Consider the following 18,224-nt stretch of genomic DNA (forward strand, 5'->3'; position numbering starts at 1 on the left):
ACACACCTGCTGCGAAGGCATAATGGAGACAACTCGTACACACGTTTCCACATAAAGGTTTTTTTTTTTTTTTTTTTTTAATCAATCCAGATGTGTGCGTGGGAAGTGTACGCACGTGCATACATCAGGCCCCAAATTGGAAAACAGTGAAGCAATAACTGTACAGTATAATTAACAATGCATGCGTTTTAACTACTAAAAAATCGCTCTGTTGTGTGTGTGGGGTTTTTTCAGACGCATGCACTCTTCTAGTTTAGGGATGAAGCAACGCTGCGAAATTTATTCACCTGTAAGCTTTTGAGCTGTGTGTCAGTGCGAGTGGAGCTGGCAAAAATAGATTTAAGATACGGCACATTACTCTAAGAAAGGTTACATCGACGTGTTTGTGGCGATATTGCCTCTTTCACTGCTGCTGCTGCTGCTGCTTTCTCTCGGGCTGAGCTGTTGCTTCTCGGTGAATGAATGAAGGCGCGTCACTGCGGTGCTCCCTCAACATGGCCGTCAGCGCGCTGGACATGGAGGCCTGATCAGACACACGTTCACTCGCTAGGATGTGCGAAACGGACTCGGTTTGCATATGCTTCTGTTTTGCGGTCGACTTGATTACTTACAACCGATAAAATCACAGCCTTGGTGATTCAGCCCCGGATGAAGGCCAGTGCTGGAGCCTCGGGCTGGATTTGAGAAGCGGCGCTTGAAAGAGGTGAGATCAGGAAAAACGGCATCATTTCCATTTAACATTAAAGCGTCCATAACATCCCTCAATGTTTTTATTTTACACTAAAGATTTAGTACTACTACTTATTAATATTACTGCTATTTTTTCGTTATCATATTTAATATGATTATAATTATAATGATTACTATTATTGTAGTTGTAATTATTATTGTTGTTATTATTGTTATTATTATTATTATTATTATTATTATTATTATTATTATTATGAGTTGTGAATTATACAGTTTGTGCAGGGTGTACAATGTTTTGTTGCGTGCCAGAGGAAGAGGAGGCTGAGCACTCTGACTAGTGTGGATGAGAGCACAGGTACTGTTTCATTCTTTACTACTTATGTCTCCTGTTCCCATTCATGCTTTATATACACTTATATATATATATATATATATTACATTTAGAGTTTTTTTTTTTTTTTTTTGGTTTTTTTTTGCGCAATTTAAAGAAGTACTCCAGTGTATCATTTTCCCAATTACTATTCACTTCATCTCTGGAGAAATATGATTCGCATGGATGGAATGGTAGAATGGAAAACCCACTGACCCACTAGGAATAAGTCTAAGAGTATATAATGTGAATGAATGTCTTAGGATGAGACGGACATTGTTCTTATTCAACTTTCAAATGCTGGAAGAATAAAATCTGTTCAGATGTCTTGCACATTCTTTAAGGGTTTTTTTTTTGGCATCCATGCTCAATCAGACCAACACAAATTTGTACTTTTTTGAATTCATGAATGTAGTTGCATAAACTTTTAATGACTGCCCCAAAAAGTTCCATTATATGTGTTCCAAATATAATTTTCTGTTCTCTTAGTCTCTGAGTCTCAGAATTATTGTCTGTAATTTTCTCTGTATGATGCAGCTGCTGTCTATAGATATTAATTTGAAAATGCTGTATAGCATGTACATATCAGTCTAGAGATTGCACTTAGATCTGATGTCTTCCAAATTTTAATGTGTGGTGGTTCTTGTTTTACTGTGACCAGTTTACAGGAGACATGACTGTGTTTCCTTATACATTAACACAGGGATGTCAGTTAATATCAGAAATTACTTCATCAGAGTGGACAATACCATTACTCCCTAACTTTTTTCTTCCAGCTCATCTCTCCTTTCCTTGTTCCCTTTTGTCTTTAACATCTCAATTACCCCACCCTTTCTCATGCTCATGACCTGGCTGACCTTCCTTCAATGCTCCTACATCTTTCTTTTGTCCCTCATCACTCCTACTATGTGCTCAGTGCCGTGATGCTGTGCTGTGGCCGAGCTCTGGACTCTCCCTGTACTCTGGCTCTGCTGGTGGGTTTCCAGTTTGCATTTGTGCTCTATTTCTCCTTGGGAGGCTTCCGTAGCCTTGTCTCTGTGCTGGTGCACTCCTCAGAACCTGAGTTTGACTACTCTCGGCCGCATGATGTCTACACTAACCTCAGCCAGCTCAGTGCCCTGCCGCCCCCTCATCCCAGCGGAGCTGAGCCACAGCTCAGGAGTTGCTTGCTGCCATCACCACTGCTTGGTAAGTGAGTCACTCTCCTTAATGTTTATATTTACACACACACATGTATATGTGTGTGTGTGTGTGTGTGTGTGTGTGTGTGTGTGTGTGTGTATGTGTGTGTGTGTATATATATATATATATATATATATATATATATATATATATATATATATATATATATATATATATATATAAATAAGTATAAAAATATAAAAATATTCTGGTTTCTATTTGTGTTAGTGGGTCCTGTGTCTGTTCGCCTGTCCTCCCCCCTTTCTCTGGAGGAGATAAAAGAGAAGAATCCTCTGGTGACCCCAGGAGGCCATTACCGTCCTACGGACTGTGAACCGAGACATCACACAGCTATCGTGGTCCCCTACAGAAATCGGCAGAGCCACCTGCGAACACTCCTCTACCATCTGCACCCGTTCCTGCAGAGGCAGCAGATACACTACGGCATCTACATCATACACCAGGTTTCTTCATTACTCCTACATTTATTGTGAATCTCTGAAGGAATTATGTCTTTGAGGAAGTTAATTTTCAGTAAACCTTTCATAACTGTTCCTTTAGTGAGACCTTGAAATCAGGTTCTCAAAGCATCTTTTTCTCTTCTGCTTCCTTGTTGTCAGTCAGGAAACTCGACATTTAACCGTGCAAAACTACTGAATGTGGGAGTGCGGGAAGCTCTGAAAGAGGAAGACTGGGGTTGCATCTTCCTCCATGATGTTGACTTGCTTCCAGAAAATGACCACAACACCTACACTTGCCACCCACAGTACCCCACTCACCTCTCTGTGGCTATGGACAAGTTCAGATATAGGTAGTATCATTTAGAAGGCTTGCAGTAGGACATCAGCACAAATAAGCGAATGCTATGAACAGCATTTCTCTTCCTGTAGGCTTCCGTACCCTCAGTACTTTGGTGGAGTGTCTGCCATCACTCCAGACCAGTACCTCAAGATGAATGGCTTTCCAAATCAGTACTGGGGCTGGGGAGGAGAGGATGATGACATTGCTGCTCGGTGAGGACCAAGCCTCATGAACATGCAGTCAACAACCATATGAGAAATGCATCATGTGGAACAAGTGTGAATGTGCTGCATGTTGTGTGTATCTTTTACCTCTCTTTCTACATTCCACTCTCACTGACCCTCTCATCACCATGCCCCTTACCACTGCATCTCATCATTCCTCCATGATCACTCCTGCATAGCCACTGGAAGGGTCAGTAAGTACATGTGTGACCAGCTTTAAATTTGTTTTTCCCAACTGTTTTTTTTATCCTCCAATTCTTAATATAGAAGACTATTTGGTGTAGAATGGAGTGTGTTCAAGGGTTAAACAAATTTGAAGCTTTTGAACAATATTTATGTTTAGTTTTTGGAAATTGAGATTTCTTGCATTTTGTTCTCTCAGTTTTGCTTCTGCTTCCATGTCCATTATACACTTTATTAAGAACACCATACTGATACTGGGTGGGACCCAACTTTGCTCTCAGAACAGCCTCAATTCTTTGTTGCATGGATTTCACCCTGGTGTTGGAACATTACTTTGAGATGCTGGTCCATGTTGAAATGATTGGATCATATAATTGCTGCAGATTTGTCAGTTGCACATTCATGCTGTGAATCTCCCATTGTACCACAGCCCAACGGTGCCATATTGGATTAAGCTCTGGTGATTAGGGAGGCTAAAGTACACAGAAGTACACTGAACTCATTGTCATGTTCACTGAACCAGGATGAGATGACTTGTGCTTTGTGACATTCTGCATTACCATGCTAGAAGTGGCCATTAGAAGATGGGTAATGTATAACAATAAAAGGATGCATGTGGTCAGGCTGCGGCATTCAAACAATGCTCATTGATATTAAGGGACCCAATGTGTGCCAAGGAGACATTCCCCAAACCCTTAAACCATCAGCACCAGCCTGAACTTTTGACACAAGACAGGTTGGGTCCATGGATTCATGCTGTTGAAGCCAAGTTTTGTCTCTACCATTTGCATGTCGCAGCAGAAATCAAGATTTATCAGACCAGGTGATGTTTTTCCAATCTTCAACTTTTTGGTTTTAGTGAGCCTGTGCCTGCTGTAATTTCTGATTTCTGTTCTTAGCTTAAATGGGAAGTGGAACCCATTGTGGTCTTCTGATGTTCTAGCCTATCTGCTTCTAGCTCTGAGATGCTTTCCTGCATAGACCCTGGCCTGTACTGAGTGGTTATTTGAATTACCATAGCCTTCCTGTCAGCTTGAACCAGTCTGGCCATGCTCCTCTGACTGCTTGCAGAACTGCCACTCACTGGATGTTTTTTCTGTGTAAACTATAGAGACTGTTGTGCATGAAAATCCCATGAGATCAGCAATCTCTGAAATACTTAAAAGAACCCATCTGGCTCTAACAACCATGCCAATGCCAGGGGCACCAATGTTCTGATGTGAACATTAACAAAAGCTCTTCACCTGTATATGCATGATTTGCTTCTGCCACATGATTCTGTTTGGATAATTGCATGAATAAGCAGGTGTTCCTAATACAGTGTAACCGTCTACAATATAGAGATGTAGGGATCTGCTCCCTGGCCCTGGTAGTAGTATTTTTGGACATGTTATTGGAAAAGGTGGTTTTAGAGAAACTGATTTCCAGTTACATTTATATTGGCACTTTTTAATGACTCAGATTACTCTAGAGGGATCCAAAGAAGGAATCTTGAGTTTTGGCCTCGTTTTTACAGCTAATAATTTAAAAATGAGTACCAATTTGTTACAAAATGCTAAGAAAAACATCTTAAGGCACCTCCTCCAATGACAGAAAAATAGCAAACATTATTTCATTGCAGTAACATTGCTTTGGCCATTCTAAGTTTTGACAATCTTTTCACACTTGTTAATCATGTTTTAAACTACAATTTTTCCATACATAAGAACTTTCCTCATTTCTTTCTATTTTTTCAATTTTATCTCCTTTTGCTTCAGTATTGCTACTTTTCTACTTGTTAATACAGTCTGTCTCCTCAGAGTTCGTCTATCTGGGATGAAGATAGTGCGCCCTCCTGTGGCCGTGGGTCATTATAAGATGATTAAGCATAAAGGGGACAAGGGTAATGAGCAGAACCCCAGAAGGTAATCATGCATTAAACTAGAGGTGTGAATATGGTCTAGAATCCCAGGGAAGCCAAACATTTTTTGCAAGAGTGGGTGGTATTGACTTTCATGCGAGTGGAATCAGGTGCTTACAAACGAAGCTCATAGGATTCATTAGCATGGGTGAGAATTGGGTGCTCATGTGGCACTGTGTGATGTGTTTGCAGAATTCATTCAATCTTTGTAACTGCTTTTTTATGGTTAGCATTGCTGTGATTTAAATGACATCTTTATATTTTGGGAAACAGAACCCACTAAGATGCTAATAAAATTTAGAACTGCAGGGGTGGGTGTGATTGGTTAGGAGTCCTTCAATCCCTGATTACTGCAAACCCTGTTCAATCAAATCAACACTTAAATAGAACTTTTTCAACAGCATGAAGTTGGTTAAAAGGTCTTACCCAGTACCACACTATTCAAAAGTTGAAAGAAGTTCCACAAATGAGGAGGAAGAAGGTGATTGAAATGCATCAGTCTGGGAAGGGTTACAAAGCTATTTCAAAAGCTCTGGGACTCCAAAAATCCTGTGAGAGTCATTGTCTCCAAATGGAAAAACTCAGCACAATAGTGAACCTTCCCAGAAGTGGCCGACCTTCCAAATTCTTCCACGAACACAGCAACTACTCATCCAGGAAGTCACAAAAGAGTCAAGGACAACATCAAAGGACCTACAGGCCTCTCTTGCATCAATAAATGTCACTGTTCATGACTCCACTATCAGAAAGACACTGGGCAAAAATGGCATCCATGGAACAGTGGAAAAACCACTGCTAACCCAGAAGAACATTAAGGCTTGTCTGAATTTTGCCAAAACACACCTTGATAATCTACAGAACATTCTCCCAAAAGTTTTGAGGATAAAGTCGAAAGTGGAACTGTTTGGAAGACCGATTCTGATAAATCTGGCATAAACCAAACCCAGTAGAACATCATACCTATGGTCAAGCATGGTGGTGGAAGTGTGATGTCGTGGGGATGCTTTGCTGCTTCAGGGCTTGGACAACTTGCAATAATTGAGGGAAACATGAATTCTGGTCTCTACCAGAAAATCCTAAAGGAGAATGCTGAGTCTTCAGTCCGTAAATTGAAACTCAAGCGCAACTGGATTATGCAGCAAGACAATGATCCAAAGCGTAGGAGTAAGTCCTTGTCCAAGAAGTAAGTGAAAGACTGATCTCCAGCTATCAGAAGCGTTTGGTTGCAGTTATTGCTGCTAAAGGTGGCCCAACCTGATTTTAAGTTTAAGGGGCCAGTTAGTTTTTCACATTGGTGATAAGTGTTGGATAACTTTTTTTTGCTTCAGTAAAAAACTTTGTGTGTGTACTCAGGTTGCCTTTGTTTTAAGTTGCATTTCATTTGAAGATCTAAAACTATTTAGTATGAGATGTACAGAAAAACTGAAGAAATCAGGATGTGGCAAATAGTTTTTCACAGCACTGTAGATTCAAATATTTGCTGTCTGTGCCTCTGATTTACAAGTCTGCTCCGTCATGTGCTCATCCCTCTTCTCTGACTTACTCACAGGTTTGACTTGTTGAAGCACACCAGGTTAAATTGGAGGTCAGATGGACTCAACTCGCTCACTTATGAGGTCCTTTCCAAAGAGTTAGAGCCGCTGTACACCAACCTGAGTGTCAACATTGGGGAAGACCCTCACCCTCCTCCCAAAAAGTCTGCACTCCCTAAAAATGCTTCTTATCCAGCAGCAAGACCCAAAGACAGAGAAAAAGACCAAGGAACACTAGGATGGCAGTCCACTCAAGTTACCAAATTAGAGGGTCACTTAAAAGTAACCAATACGAGTTCAGATGTTGGTCAGAAAGATGTCGTGAAACAGGAAATTGTTTGATGTCATAGATGTAGTCCATAAAGCATTGGCACTACAAGTGGATTTGTACTGTGCCCGTTTGCTTAGTTTTCTCTTTAATATCATTGAGTTTTGCACTGAGGTGAGCTTGCGGGTAAGTTGAATCATTGCACTGATTGTCTACAGTGGCATGGTGTCATTTGCACAGACCTCTGCTGTACCATTTCCTGACGATCTCCTTGCCACGGAACTCATCTGAGCGTGAACTGAGCTAAGCATTAATGAAAATTATGTGCTCATGTGTAATTGTGCTGTAGAGACACTTGCACCAGTGCTAGTCCTGTGTGCTTATTCAGCCAGCCTGCGGTTAACTGCTAATCTTCACACCAACGTGTGGGTTCTGTCTCTTTGTGCCTTTTCTCACTCTAGAACCAGTTTCTGTCAGCGTCTTATTACATATGTTCTTAATCTCAGACAAGCATATTAGCGCACACCTGTGTATCGGAGTAATAGGCTACTAAATGCTCTAAATTGATGCTGCTCTTATTTCTCATCACCATGCAGCTTTGTGATCTTGTGCTTGAGCAGACTGTTATCACTGTGTACTATTTTTGGTCTTGCTATGGAAATGTGCAGCTCATCATGTTCGCACAGGTTTGTGGTTTTTATTTTAGAAATGGCTAATCTAAAAGTACTTTATAAGAAAAGTACAATAGGGAATATCCATTAATTCCAGATGGCTCTTTTGGTTAGACAATCATAAGCTAAATAGCTGACAAATCAATCAGTTAACAAATTTCTGTCTTTAGAAGTTCTTTTTTTTATTATTATTTTTTTATAATCATTATAACACATAATAGTGGTTTGGATTTATTTTATAGTAAGATATTTTATAGTAGATTTGTTAAAGTTTGGTGAATTATTTTATTGCAGGTCTCATGGAAAGTGTTGCTGCATATAATTGATATAATTATTGCTATAATCTTTGTACATAAGCTATATTTATTCTATAAAAATGCCCAAGCAGAAATTTGCCATATGCAAAAATATGACATATTTCTAATTTTTTAAAAATCAACCAAGTATATGTACACACTGATGAGGACTGATTTTCAAATATTAGTCTATCTAATCTATTTCTGAACCCTAACTCTGCTGTAAAATGGTTGGTGTTTTAAATGTGTAATCTCCGCACAGAGGGTATACAGCATTTCCCCCCCCTTTTTTTTCTTGTATCTGGCAATATCAGAAAGTGATCAATTGAATGTACTTCTGTTTCTCTCTCTCTCCCATTTGAAGCAGCCAGTTATTTTTTTATTTTTATTTTTTTGGCAGGAATTAAGTATAAAGTAATGTAACAAGACCTACATGTAGACCTTAAACTTTGAGTTAATAAACCTCCTTTTTTTATCATGCCTTTATTAGAGTACAGGTAATTAGGAACTTTATAGTATAGGTAAGGAAATATACCTGTGATAAACCTAATATTTATTTATTCATCACCACAACTGATTAATTAGAGCTTAAACAGAATTACCTATATTTATCTGTGTGTATAAATAGGTACACATATCTTGGCTTATTAGCATGTGTCCCAAAAACCTATTTCTTTATACCATGTGTGCAAGACACTAATATATTTATTTAATACAGTAGTTTTGTATGAGATGTTTAGCAATGGTTATAATACACTGGAATATATGAGTATCATAGTCTGACAACTACTTTCCCAGTTGCTTAAAATTAAAGTAATGATCTTTGTGATTTAAAGAGTTTTGTTTATTTTTTTTTATTAAATATAAACATATCTGTATGAGTCTGTATCATCTGGAGCAATCTGTTATAATCTATAGGATTCTTAATAAGAGTATCAAATGTCCAGAAGCATTTCACTTGTCACAGCTCCTAGAGATTTCTCAAACGCACTGCTGCTCTAGGGTAGAATACAGCTAGTCATACATCAATTACCATTTACTTTATTACACCACAGAGCGCATTGTAATAGTGTAAAGTAACAGCCTGATTATACTCTAATCAGCAGACCGCTGGAATGAAGCTTTGACAAGGATCCTTGAGTACTGCTACTGGTGACTTACAAGAACTCTCAGCACATCTCCATGTTCCCATGGGTTATTATAAATGCTGGTAGCATTACATCATTTGCTTCTGGGCATTAAAGTGATTTACCGATGACTAGTGAAATTAGTTGATGCTCTGTTCCTGAGGGACTACAGGTGTGCTAGTGCTTTATGTAATAGATTTCCATTCAGCATATAAATTATCTAGATAAATAAATTATGTTGAAATGACAGACTCTGGCTATATTTATGACAATGTTGAGTTATTTTGAACTAGTCTTTATGTATTACACATTTGAAACTTATACAGGTGACTGAAGGTTTGCGCATGCGCACCTTGAACATCTAATTTATTTTGCTTATTTATGTGTCTGAGGGAGTTATTTTCATACCTTTCCACTTTAGTGTCTTTTTTTTTGTTCCTTCCATTCATGATTTATGGTAACTATTCCTAAACATTTTGATATCACACCATTTTTGTTGCAGGTCTAGTCATTGTTTATCTGATCCTATTGACTCCTAACTCAACTGCTCACTTTTTTCCAACCAGAAAACAAGCAGGATGAAAACATTGTCATTCAACTGCATGAGAACATCATTAAGCTTATGTTAAAGAACATAGTAAGTTTGTGACTGTATGCAGATTGTGACTGTCAATATACAAAATCAGATTTGAACCAGTAAATTCAAAATTTTTAACCTTAGTGATAAATCAAAAGACAACCTCTAACACAGGCTCAATATATATTCTTGTTCTTTCAAGTGGAGATCTGAATTTTTCTTCTAAGTCCTCATACTACCATTACACTGCTTTGTAGCTATTTGTTTTATACATTAGTTGCTCTACTAATCTTGATTGGCCTGGCTGGCCTGCGTTAGTGGTCTGGACTTGGCCTGGCTTTGTGTAGAGGCTGGTTGTGGCTCAGCATGGCTTTGCTGAGTTGCTGGTCTAGACTGAACTTGGCTTTGCTGAGTTGCTGGTCTAGACTGAACTTGGCTTTGCTGAGTTGCTGGTCTAGACTCAACTTGGCTTTGCTGAGTTGCTGGTCTAGACTCAACTTGGCTTTGCTGAGTTGCTGGTCTAGACTCAACTTGGCTTTGCTGAGTTGCTGGTCTAGACTCAACTTGGCTTTGCTGAGTTGCTGGTCTAGACTCAACTTGACTGGCTTGTGATACGGTCCTTTCCAGTCCGGGTCCATCTGGAACAGGAATGTTCACAGAAAATCCCTTGTGCTGACCATTACCACTAGTACCCTGAAACAGTATAGACTGATTATTCAAATTAATGTTCAAATTCGCAGTGGCAACAGGAGTATAAATGGACACATATTTACCTCACACTGTGGTGTCCTGCTGTTTTCATTGGTTTCATTTAGTTTACCCGAAGCTGATGGAACCAGGTTCTGCACCTGCCCCCATTTCCTGAGGCGCTGCTGGCCCTCCTGTGAGCGTGCTGTAGGATTAATGTGAACTGGAGGGATATGACTTGGTAAGTCCCACGTCCCCTGGAATGAGGTCCAAGGATATCCACGCTGACAAAAATATATTAAATAGAAAATAGACGGCGTTAAAGCTGAAAGTGTTGACGCAAGGCGTTGGAAAAACAAAAATTACGTAAAATGTGATAATATTCATTCATTCATCTTCAGTAACTGCTTTATCGTGGTCAGGATCATACGAGATCCAGAGTCTACCGCAGGAATACTTGACATGAGAAAGAAAATACACCCTGGATGGGATGCTAATCCATCTCACTGAACAATGCACACACACACACATATGCGCACTCTTGTTCAAACCTAGGGGCAATTTGGAATAGCCAGTTCACCTACAAGCATGCTTTTGCAAGGGGGGAGGAAATGGGAGAACCTAGAGGGGAGGGACCCTACATGGGCACAGGAAGAACATACAAAACTCCTCACAGACAGTAACCTGAGTTCATCATTGAACCCTGAAGCTATCAGGCAGCAACACTATCTGCTGTGCCACCAAGCTGCCAGTGTGTTAATACTGTCATACAGAATATTGTGTGTGTTCGTGTAGCTCAGTGATCATCAGTTCTAGTCCTGAAAGCCCAAATTTCAGCACAGTTTGATGATTTCCTGGTAATTAACCAGTGAGTTAAATCACGTGTATTTAAGCAGATCACAAAATTGTCTTCCAAGACTGGAAGTGATGTTCCCTGGTCTACTTAAGTGTGTTTAGTTGATTTAAAGTGTGTCTTTCACATTCGGTTTTATTTCAAACCTTCACACCAGGAAGCAGGTGTCCTCTGTCTGTGGCTATAAATATAGTGTGGCCCTCTGCTGGCGACGGTTTCTGAAATACAGCCAGAACATATTTCTTCAGGAGGACATAATGAAATAATATATTGGGATATCGTCAAATATAAAACAAGTATTTACATTTTTGTTTGTTGTAGTTATTTAACTTAACCGGCTAAGCGAACTTACCTCTTTGTATTGTTTTGGTACCGTCCAGTTCTGGAGTTTATTCGACTTGAAAGCGCTGTCGTACTGCAAATAACGGTGGACGTTACTATATATATATATATATATATATATATATATATATATATATATATATATATATATAATATAGCGCAAGTAAAGAACGTTCACAAAAATACCAAATGGATACTGATTATAAATGTTTTTTAAAATTAATTTTAGCTACCTGGTTTGCGGAGAAACTCGACGACATCTTTAGTTTCGCCTACCACAGCCGTCTCTTAGCAACAGACCAACACACATCAACCAATGAAATCTATAGATAATGGGTTGTTTGAATATCCAACTAACGGACCAGTAGAAGCTTAATAACAATGCATCGTTATTTAAAAAATAATGATTGTATTTGCTGTCTGAAAAACTAAAATATGTCACTATGAATATACAAAATACATACAAAATTAAGTCTACACTCCTTACGGCAGGCGGGGCTATAGTAAATGGTTCGGTCTAACCCACTCGGAGGTGCAATCGTTCATTTCAGCCGAGTAAGAAAAGCTGGTGACGTCACGCTCTTCAGGTTCGTTTTATGACTCAGCACAGTAATGAACCTTCCCAGAAGTGGCCGACCTTCCAAATTCTTCCACGAACACAGCAACTACTCATCCAGGAAGTCACAAAAGAGTCAAGGACAACATCAAAGGAACTACAGGCCTCTCTTGCATCAATAAATGTCACTGTTCATGACTCCACTATCAGAAAGACACTGGGCAAAAATGGCATCCATGGAACAGTGGAAAAAAAACTGCTAACCCAGAAGAACATTAAGGCTTGTCTGAATTTTGCCAAAACACACCTTGATGATCCTCAAACCTTTTGGGAGAACGTTCTGTTCACTGATGAGTCGAAAGTGGAATTGTTTGGAAGACCGATTCTGTTACATCTGGCATAAACCAAACCCAGAATTCCACAAAAAAGAACATCATACCTATGGTCAAGCATGGTAGTAGCAGTATGATTGCGTGGGCATGCTTTGCTGCTTCAGGGCTTGGACAACTTGCAATAATTGAGGGAAACATGAATTCTGTTCTCAACCAGAAAATCCTGAAGGAGAATGCCGGGTCTTCAGTCCGTAAATTGAAACTCAAGTGCAACTGGATTATGCAGTAAGACAATGATCCAAAGCATAGGTGTAAGTCCTTGTCCTAGAAGTAAGTGAAAGACTGATCTCCAGTTATCGGAAGTGTTTGCTTGCAGTTATTGCTGCTAAAGGTGGCCCAACCTGATTTTAAGTTTAAGGGGCCAGTTAGTTTTTCACATTGGTGATAAGTGTTGGATAACTTTTTTTTGCTTCAGTAAAAAACTTTGTGTGTGTACTCAGGTTGCTTTTGTTTTAAGTTGCATTTCATTTGAAGATCTAAAACTATTTAGTATGAGATGTACAGAAAAACTGAAGAAATCAGGATGTGGCAAATAGTTTTTCACAGCACTGTAGATTCAAATATTTGCTCTCTGTGCCTCTGTTTTACAAGTCTGCTCCGTCATGTGCTCATCCCTCTTCTCTGACTTACTTACAGGTTTGACTTGTTGAAGCACACCAGGTTAAATTGGAGGTCAGATGGACTCAACTCGCTCACTTATGAGATCCTTTCCAAAGAGTTAGAGCCGCTGTACACCAACCTGAGTGTCAACATTGGGGAAGAACCTCACCCCCCTCCCAAAAAGTCTGCACTCCCTAAAAATGCTTCTTATCCAGCAGCAAGACCCAAAGGCAGAGACAAAGACAAAGGAACAGTAGGATGGCAGTCCACTCAAGTTACCAAATTAGACGAGGGTCACTTAAAAGTAACCAGTACGAGTTCAGATGTTGGTCAGAAAGATGTCGTGAAACTGTTATCACTGTGTACTATTTTTGGTCTTGCTATGGAAATGTGCAGCTCATCATGTTTGCACAGGTTTGTGGTTTTTATTTTAGAAATGGCTAATCTAAAAGTACTTTATAAGAAAAGTACAATAGGGAATATCCATTAATTCCAGATGGCTCTTTTGGTTAGACAATCATAAGCTAAATAGCTGACAAATCAATCAGTTAACAAATTTCTGTCTTTAAAAGTTCTTTTTTTAAATTTTTTTTTATTTTTTTTAAATAATCATTATAACACATAATAGTGGTTTGGATTTATTTTATAGTAAGATATTTTATAGTAGATTTGTTAAAGTTTGGTGAATTATTTTATTGCAGGTCTCATAGAAAGTGTTGCTGCATATAATTGATATAATTATTGCTATAATCTTTGTACATAAGCTATATTTATTCTATAAAAATGCCCAAGCAGAAATTTGCCATATGCAAAAATATGACACACTTCTAATTTTTTAAAAATCAACCAAGTATCTGTACACACTGATGAGGACTGATTTTCAAATATTAGTCTATCTAATCTATTTCTGAACCCTAACACTGCTGTAAAATGGTTGGTGTTTTAAATGTGTAATCTCCGCACAGAGGGTATACAGCATTTTTCCCCCCCTATTTTTTCTTGTATCTGGCAATATCAGAAAGTGATCATTTGAATGTACTTCTGTTTCTCTCTCTCTCTCCCATTTGAAGCAGCCAGTTGTTATTTTATTTTTATTTTTTTGGCAGGACTTGGGTATAAAGTAATGTAACAAGACCTACATGTAGACCTTAAACTATGAGTTAATAAACCTCTTTTTTATTATGCCTTTATTAGAGTACAGGTAATTAGGAACTTTATAGTATAGGTAATTAGATATACGTGTGATAAACCTAAAATTTATTTATTCATTACCACAAATGATTTAATTAGAGCTTAAACAGAATTACCTATATTATCTTTATCTGTGTGTATAAATAGGTACACATATCTTGGCTTATTAGCATGTGTCCCAAAAACCTATTTCTTTATACTATGTGTGCAAGACACTAATATATTTATTTAATACACTAGTTTGTATGAGATGTTTAGCAATGGTTATAATACACTGTAATATATGAGTATCATAGTCTGACAACTAATTTCCCAGTTGCTTAAAATGAATGATCTTTGTGATTTAAGAATTTATTTATTTATTTATTTATTTATTTTAATATAAACATATCTGTATGAGTCTGTATCATCTGGAGCAATCTGTTATAATCTATAGGGAACTTCACAAAAGGATCCTTAATAATAGAGTATCAAATGTCCAGAAGCATTTCACTTGTCACCGCTCCTAGAGATTTCTCAAATGCACTGCTGCTCTAGGGTAGAATATAGTTAATCATACTCAGACACAGTCAGTGTTTAAGTCTAGGCTTAAAACGTATTTGTTTACTCAAGCTTACCCTGTCTAGACTTTCTGTTACGCTAAGCACAATCCTAATAATCTTTTCTCTCCCCTCTCCTTCTGTCGAGCAACACACGATTTTATGGAAATACTAGAGATCCTGATCCTCTCTGCTCTCCGGACCTGCCTGATCCGTTTCGGATGTCCTACCTCTGGATGGAGCTCTCATCTATTCCAATTCCAGATTGCTGGGACTACGACTGCTTCTCAGGCCAAACTGATCATATAAATCCATAATTAACTTTTTCACACTATCTGTTGTTACCCAGATGAGGATGGGTTCCCTTCTGAGTCTGGTTCCTCTCAAGGTTTCTTCCTCTTAACATCTTAGGTAGTTTTTCCTTGACACTGTCGCTACTCAGTGGCTTGCTCAGTTTGGATAAATTCTCACCTTTAATATCTATATACCGTGTTGATATTTCTGTAAAGCTGCTTTGAGACAATGTCTATTGTAAAAAGTGCTATACAAATAAAATTGAATTGAAATAATCATACATCAATTACCATTTACTTTATTACACCACAGAGCACATTGTAATAGTGTAAAGTAACAGCCTGATTATACTCTAATCAGCAGACCGCTGGAATGAAGCTTTGATAAGGATCCTTGAGTACTGCTACTGGTGACTTACAAGAACTCTCAGCACATCTCCATGTTCCCATGGGTTATTATAAATGCTGGTAGCATTACATCATTTGCTTCTGGGCATTAAAGTGATTTACCGATGACCAGTGAAATTAGTTGATGCTCTGTTCCTGAGGGACTACAGGTGTGCTAGTGCTTTATGTAATAGATTTCCATTCAGCATATAAATTATCTAGATAAATGAATTATGTTGAAATGACAGACTCTGGCTATATTTATGACAATGTTGAGTTATTTTGAACTAGTCTTTATGTATTACACATTTGAAATTTATACAGGTGACTGAAGGTTTGCGCATGTGCACCTTGAACATCTAATTTATTTTGGTTATTTATGTGTCTGAGGGAGTTATTTTCATACCTTTCCACTTTAGTGCCTTTTTTTTTTGTTCCTTCCATTCATGATTTATGGTAACTATTCCTAAACATTTTGATATCACACCATTTTTGTTGCAGGTCTAGTCATTGTTTATCTGATCCTATTGACTCCTAACTCAACTGCTCACTTTTTTCCAACCAGAAAACAAGCAGGATGAAAACATTGTCATTCAACTGCATGAGAACATCATTAAGCTTATGTTAAAGAACATAGTAAGTTTGTGACTGTATGCAGATTGTGACTGTCAATATACAAAATCAGATTTGAACCAGTAAATTCAACATTTTTAACTTTATTGATAAATCAAAAGACAACCTCTAACACAGGCTCAATATATATTCTTGTTCTTTCAAGTGGAGATCTGAATTTTTCTTCTAAGTCCTCATACTACCATTACACTGCTTTGTAGCTATTTGTTTTATACATTAGTTGCTCTACTAATCTTGATTGCTGGTCTGGCTGGCCTGCGTTAGTGGTCTGGACTTGGCCTGGCTTTGTGTAGAGGCTGGTTGTGGCTCAGCATGGCTTTGCTGAGTTGCTGGTCTAGACTGAACTTGGCTTTGCTGAGTTGCTGGTCTAGACTGAACTTGGCTTTGCTGAGTTGCTGGTCTAGACTGAACTTGACTTTGCTGAGTCGCTGGTCTAGACTGAACTTGACTGGCTTGTGATACGGTCCTTTCCAGTCCGGGTCCATCTGGAGCAGGAACGTTCACAGAAAATCCCTTGTGCTGACCATTACCACTAGTACCCTGAAACAGTATAGACTGATTATTCAAATTAATGTTCAAATTCGCAGTGGCAACAGGAGTATAAATGGACACATATTTACCTCACACTGTGGTGTCCTGCTGTTTTCATTGGTTTCATTTAGTTTACCCGAGGCTGATGGAACCAGGTGCTGCACCTGCCCCCATCCCCTGAGGCGCTGCTGGCCCTCCTGTGAGCGTGCTGTAGGATTAATGTGAACTGGAGGGATATGACTTGGTAAGTCCCACGTCCCCTGGAATGAGGTCCAAGGATATCCACGCTGACAAAAATATATTAAATAGAAAGTAGACTGTGTTCAAGCTGAAAATGTTATTAAATTAAATAATATTATATTATAATATAATATTATTATATATATTATATATAATAATATTATATATAATTAAATAATATTAATTCATTTTTTTTCAGTAACTGCTTTATCGTGGTCAGGATCATACGAGATCCAGAGCCTACTCCAGGAATACTTGACATGAGAAAGAGAACACACCCTGGATGGGATGCTAATCCAAAAATTGTCACAAAATTGTCACAAAATCACAAAATTGTCTTCCAAGACTGGAAGTGATGTCCCCTGGTATACGTAAGTGTGCTTAGTTGATTTAAAGTGTGTCTTTTACATTCGGTTTTATTTCAAACCTTCACACCAGGAAGCAGGTGTCCTCTGTCTGTGGCTATAAATATAGTGTGGCCCTCTGCTGGCGACGGTTTCTGAAATACAGCCAGAACATATTTCTTCAGGAGGACATAATGAAATAATATATTGGGATATCGTCAAATATAAAACAAGTATTTACATTTTTACTTGTTGTAGTTATTTAACTTAACCGGCTAAGCGAACTTACCTCTTTGTATTGTTTTGGCACCGTCCAGTTCTGGAGTTTATTCGACTTGAAAGCGCTGTCGTACTGCAAATAATGGTGGACGTTAATATATATATATATATATATATATATATATATATATATATATATATATATATATATATATAATATAATATAGCGCAAGTAAAGAACGTTCACAAAAATACCAAATGGATACTGATTATAAATATTTTTTGTTAATTAATTTTAGCTACCTGGTTTGCGGAGAAACTCGACGACATCTTTAGTTTCGCCTACCACAGCCGTCTCTTAGCAACAGACCAACACACATCAACCAATGAAATCTTTAGATAATGGGTTGTTTGAATATTCAACTAACGGACCAGTAGTAGGTTAATAACAATTCATTGTTATTAAAAAAATAATTATTGTATTTGCTGTCTGAAAAACTAAAATATGTCACTGTGAATATACAAAATAAATACAAAATTAAGTTTACACTCCTTACGGCAGGCGGGGCTATAGTAAATGTTTCGGTCTAACTCGC

General features: G+C 38.2%; 3 protein-coding genes and 1 long non-coding RNA gene across 12 annotated transcripts; 2 read left to right on the plus strand and 2 right to left on the minus strand.

Moving 5' to 3' along the window:
• Positions 1 to 67: 67 nt before the first annotated feature.
• Positions 68 to 10,120, plus strand: b4galt3 (UDP-Gal:betaGlcNAc beta 1,4- galactosyltransferase, polypeptide 3). 5 transcript variants are annotated; one of them, XM_053686260.1, is made up of 9 exons: positions 68 to 703; positions 964 to 1,045; positions 1,837 to 2,248; positions 2,471 to 2,706; positions 2,863 to 3,053; positions 3,133 to 3,255; positions 3,447 to 3,461; positions 5,250 to 5,354; positions 6,900 to 10,120. In XM_053686260.1, exons 3-9 carry the CDS (start codon positions 1,927 to 1,929, stop codon positions 7,222 to 7,224), a joined length of 1,317 nt encoding a protein of 438 aa, XP_053542235.1. In that variant the 5' UTR covers positions 68 to 703; positions 964 to 1,045; positions 1,837 to 1,926; the 3' UTR covers positions 7,225 to 10,120. The 5 variants fall into 5 exon arrangements, with proteins under 5 accessions (XP_053542235.1, XP_053542236.1, XP_053542238.1 ...); XM_053686261.1 differs by having other exon boundaries at positions 973 to 1,045; XM_053686263.1 differs by having other exon boundaries at positions 973 to 1,045; positions 1,977 to 2,248.
• Positions 7,866 to 12,269, minus strand: LOC108276289 (protein Flattop). 5 transcript variants are annotated; one of them, XM_053686266.1, is made up of 6 exons: positions 12,168 to 12,269; positions 11,937 to 11,990; positions 11,714 to 11,776; positions 11,508 to 11,579; positions 10,595 to 10,792; positions 7,866 to 10,529 (listed from the first exon to the last, which is right to left on the minus strand). In XM_053686266.1, exons 2-6 carry the CDS (start codon positions 11,961 to 11,963, stop codon positions 10,107 to 10,109), a joined length of 783 nt encoding a protein of 260 aa, XP_053542241.1. In that variant the 5' UTR covers positions 11,964 to 11,990; positions 12,168 to 12,269; the 3' UTR covers positions 7,866 to 10,106. The 5 variants fall into 5 exon arrangements, with proteins under 5 accessions (XP_053542241.1, XP_053542240.1, XP_017343331.2 ...); XM_053686265.1 differs by having other exon boundaries at positions 11,937 to 12,026; positions 12,191 to 12,254; XM_017487842.3 differs by having other exon boundaries at positions 7,866 to 10,459; positions 11,937 to 12,026; positions 12,168 to 12,248.
• Positions 12,270 to 12,368: 99 nt separating this feature from the next.
• On the plus strand, positions 12,369 to 15,555 carry LOC128635120 (uncharacterized). The gene is made up of 2 exons (XR_008398002.1): positions 12,369 to 12,921; positions 13,288 to 15,555. It is a non-coding gene; the product is annotated as an uncharacterized LOC128635120 (long non-coding RNA).
• An 806-nt stretch (positions 15,556 to 16,361) lies between these two features.
• LOC108276287 (protein Flattop) lies at positions 16,362 to 18,198 on the minus strand. The gene is made up of 5 exons (XM_017487840.3): positions 17,932 to 18,198; positions 17,699 to 17,761; positions 17,493 to 17,564; positions 16,915 to 17,112; positions 16,362 to 16,834 (listed from the first exon to the last, which is right to left on the minus strand). The coding sequence occupies exons 1-5, from the start codon at positions 17,956 to 17,958 to the stop codon at positions 16,523 to 16,525; spliced, it is 672 nt and encodes a 223-aa protein (XP_017343329.1). The 5' UTR covers positions 17,959 to 18,198; the 3' UTR covers positions 16,362 to 16,522.
• Between the last annotated feature and the right edge of the window lie 26 nt (positions 18,199 to 18,224).

Source organism: Ictalurus punctatus, chromosome 15 (genome assembly GCF_001660625.3).
Source record: "Ictalurus punctatus breed USDA103 chromosome 15, Coco_2.0, whole genome shotgun sequence".
Taxonomy (NCBI): domain Eukaryota; kingdom Metazoa; phylum Chordata; class Actinopteri; order Siluriformes; family Ictaluridae; genus Ictalurus; species Ictalurus punctatus.

What these genes read in the sequence shown, in the direction of transcription:
- LOC108276289 (XM_053686266.1), bottom strand. Translation starts at nt 11,963, where the DNA reads ATGTCGTCGAGTTTCTCCGCAAACCAG. An exon ending in TACCAAAACAATACAAAGAG is followed by an intron (nt 11,580 to 11,713) that starts GTAAGTTCGCTT and finishes GCTGTATTTCAG; the next exon opens with AAACCGTCGCCAGCAGAGGG. An exon ending in ACCTGCTTCCTGGTGTGAAG is followed by an intron (nt 10,793 to 11,507) that starts GTTTGAAATAAA and finishes TATTTTTGTCAG; the next exon opens with CGTGGATATCCTTGGACCTC.
- b4galt3 (XM_053686260.1), top strand. Translation starts at nt 1,927, where the DNA reads ATGCTCCTACATCTTTCTTTTGTCCCTCATCACTCCTACTATGTGCTC. An exon ending in GCTGCCATCACCACTGCTTG is followed by an intron (nt 2,249 to 2,470) that starts GTAAGTGAGTCA and finishes TATTTGTGTTAG; the next exon opens with TGGGTCCTGTGTCTGTTCGC. An exon ending in GCATCTACATCATACACCAG is followed by an intron (nt 2,707 to 2,862) that starts GTTTCTTCATTA and finishes CCTTGTTGTCAG; the next exon opens with TCAGGAAACTCGACATTTAA.
- LOC108276287 (XM_017487840.3), bottom strand. Translation starts at nt 17,958, where the DNA reads ATGTCGTCGAGTTTCTCCGCAAACCAG. An exon ending in TGCCAAAACAATACAAAGAG is followed by an intron (nt 17,565 to 17,698) that starts GTAAGTTCGCTT and finishes GCTGTATTTCAG; the next exon opens with AAACCGTCGCCAGCAGAGGG. An exon ending in ACCTGCTTCCTGGTGTGAAG is followed by an intron (nt 17,113 to 17,492) that starts GTTTGAAATAAA and finishes TATTTTTGTCAG; the next exon opens with CGTGGATATCCTTGGACCTC.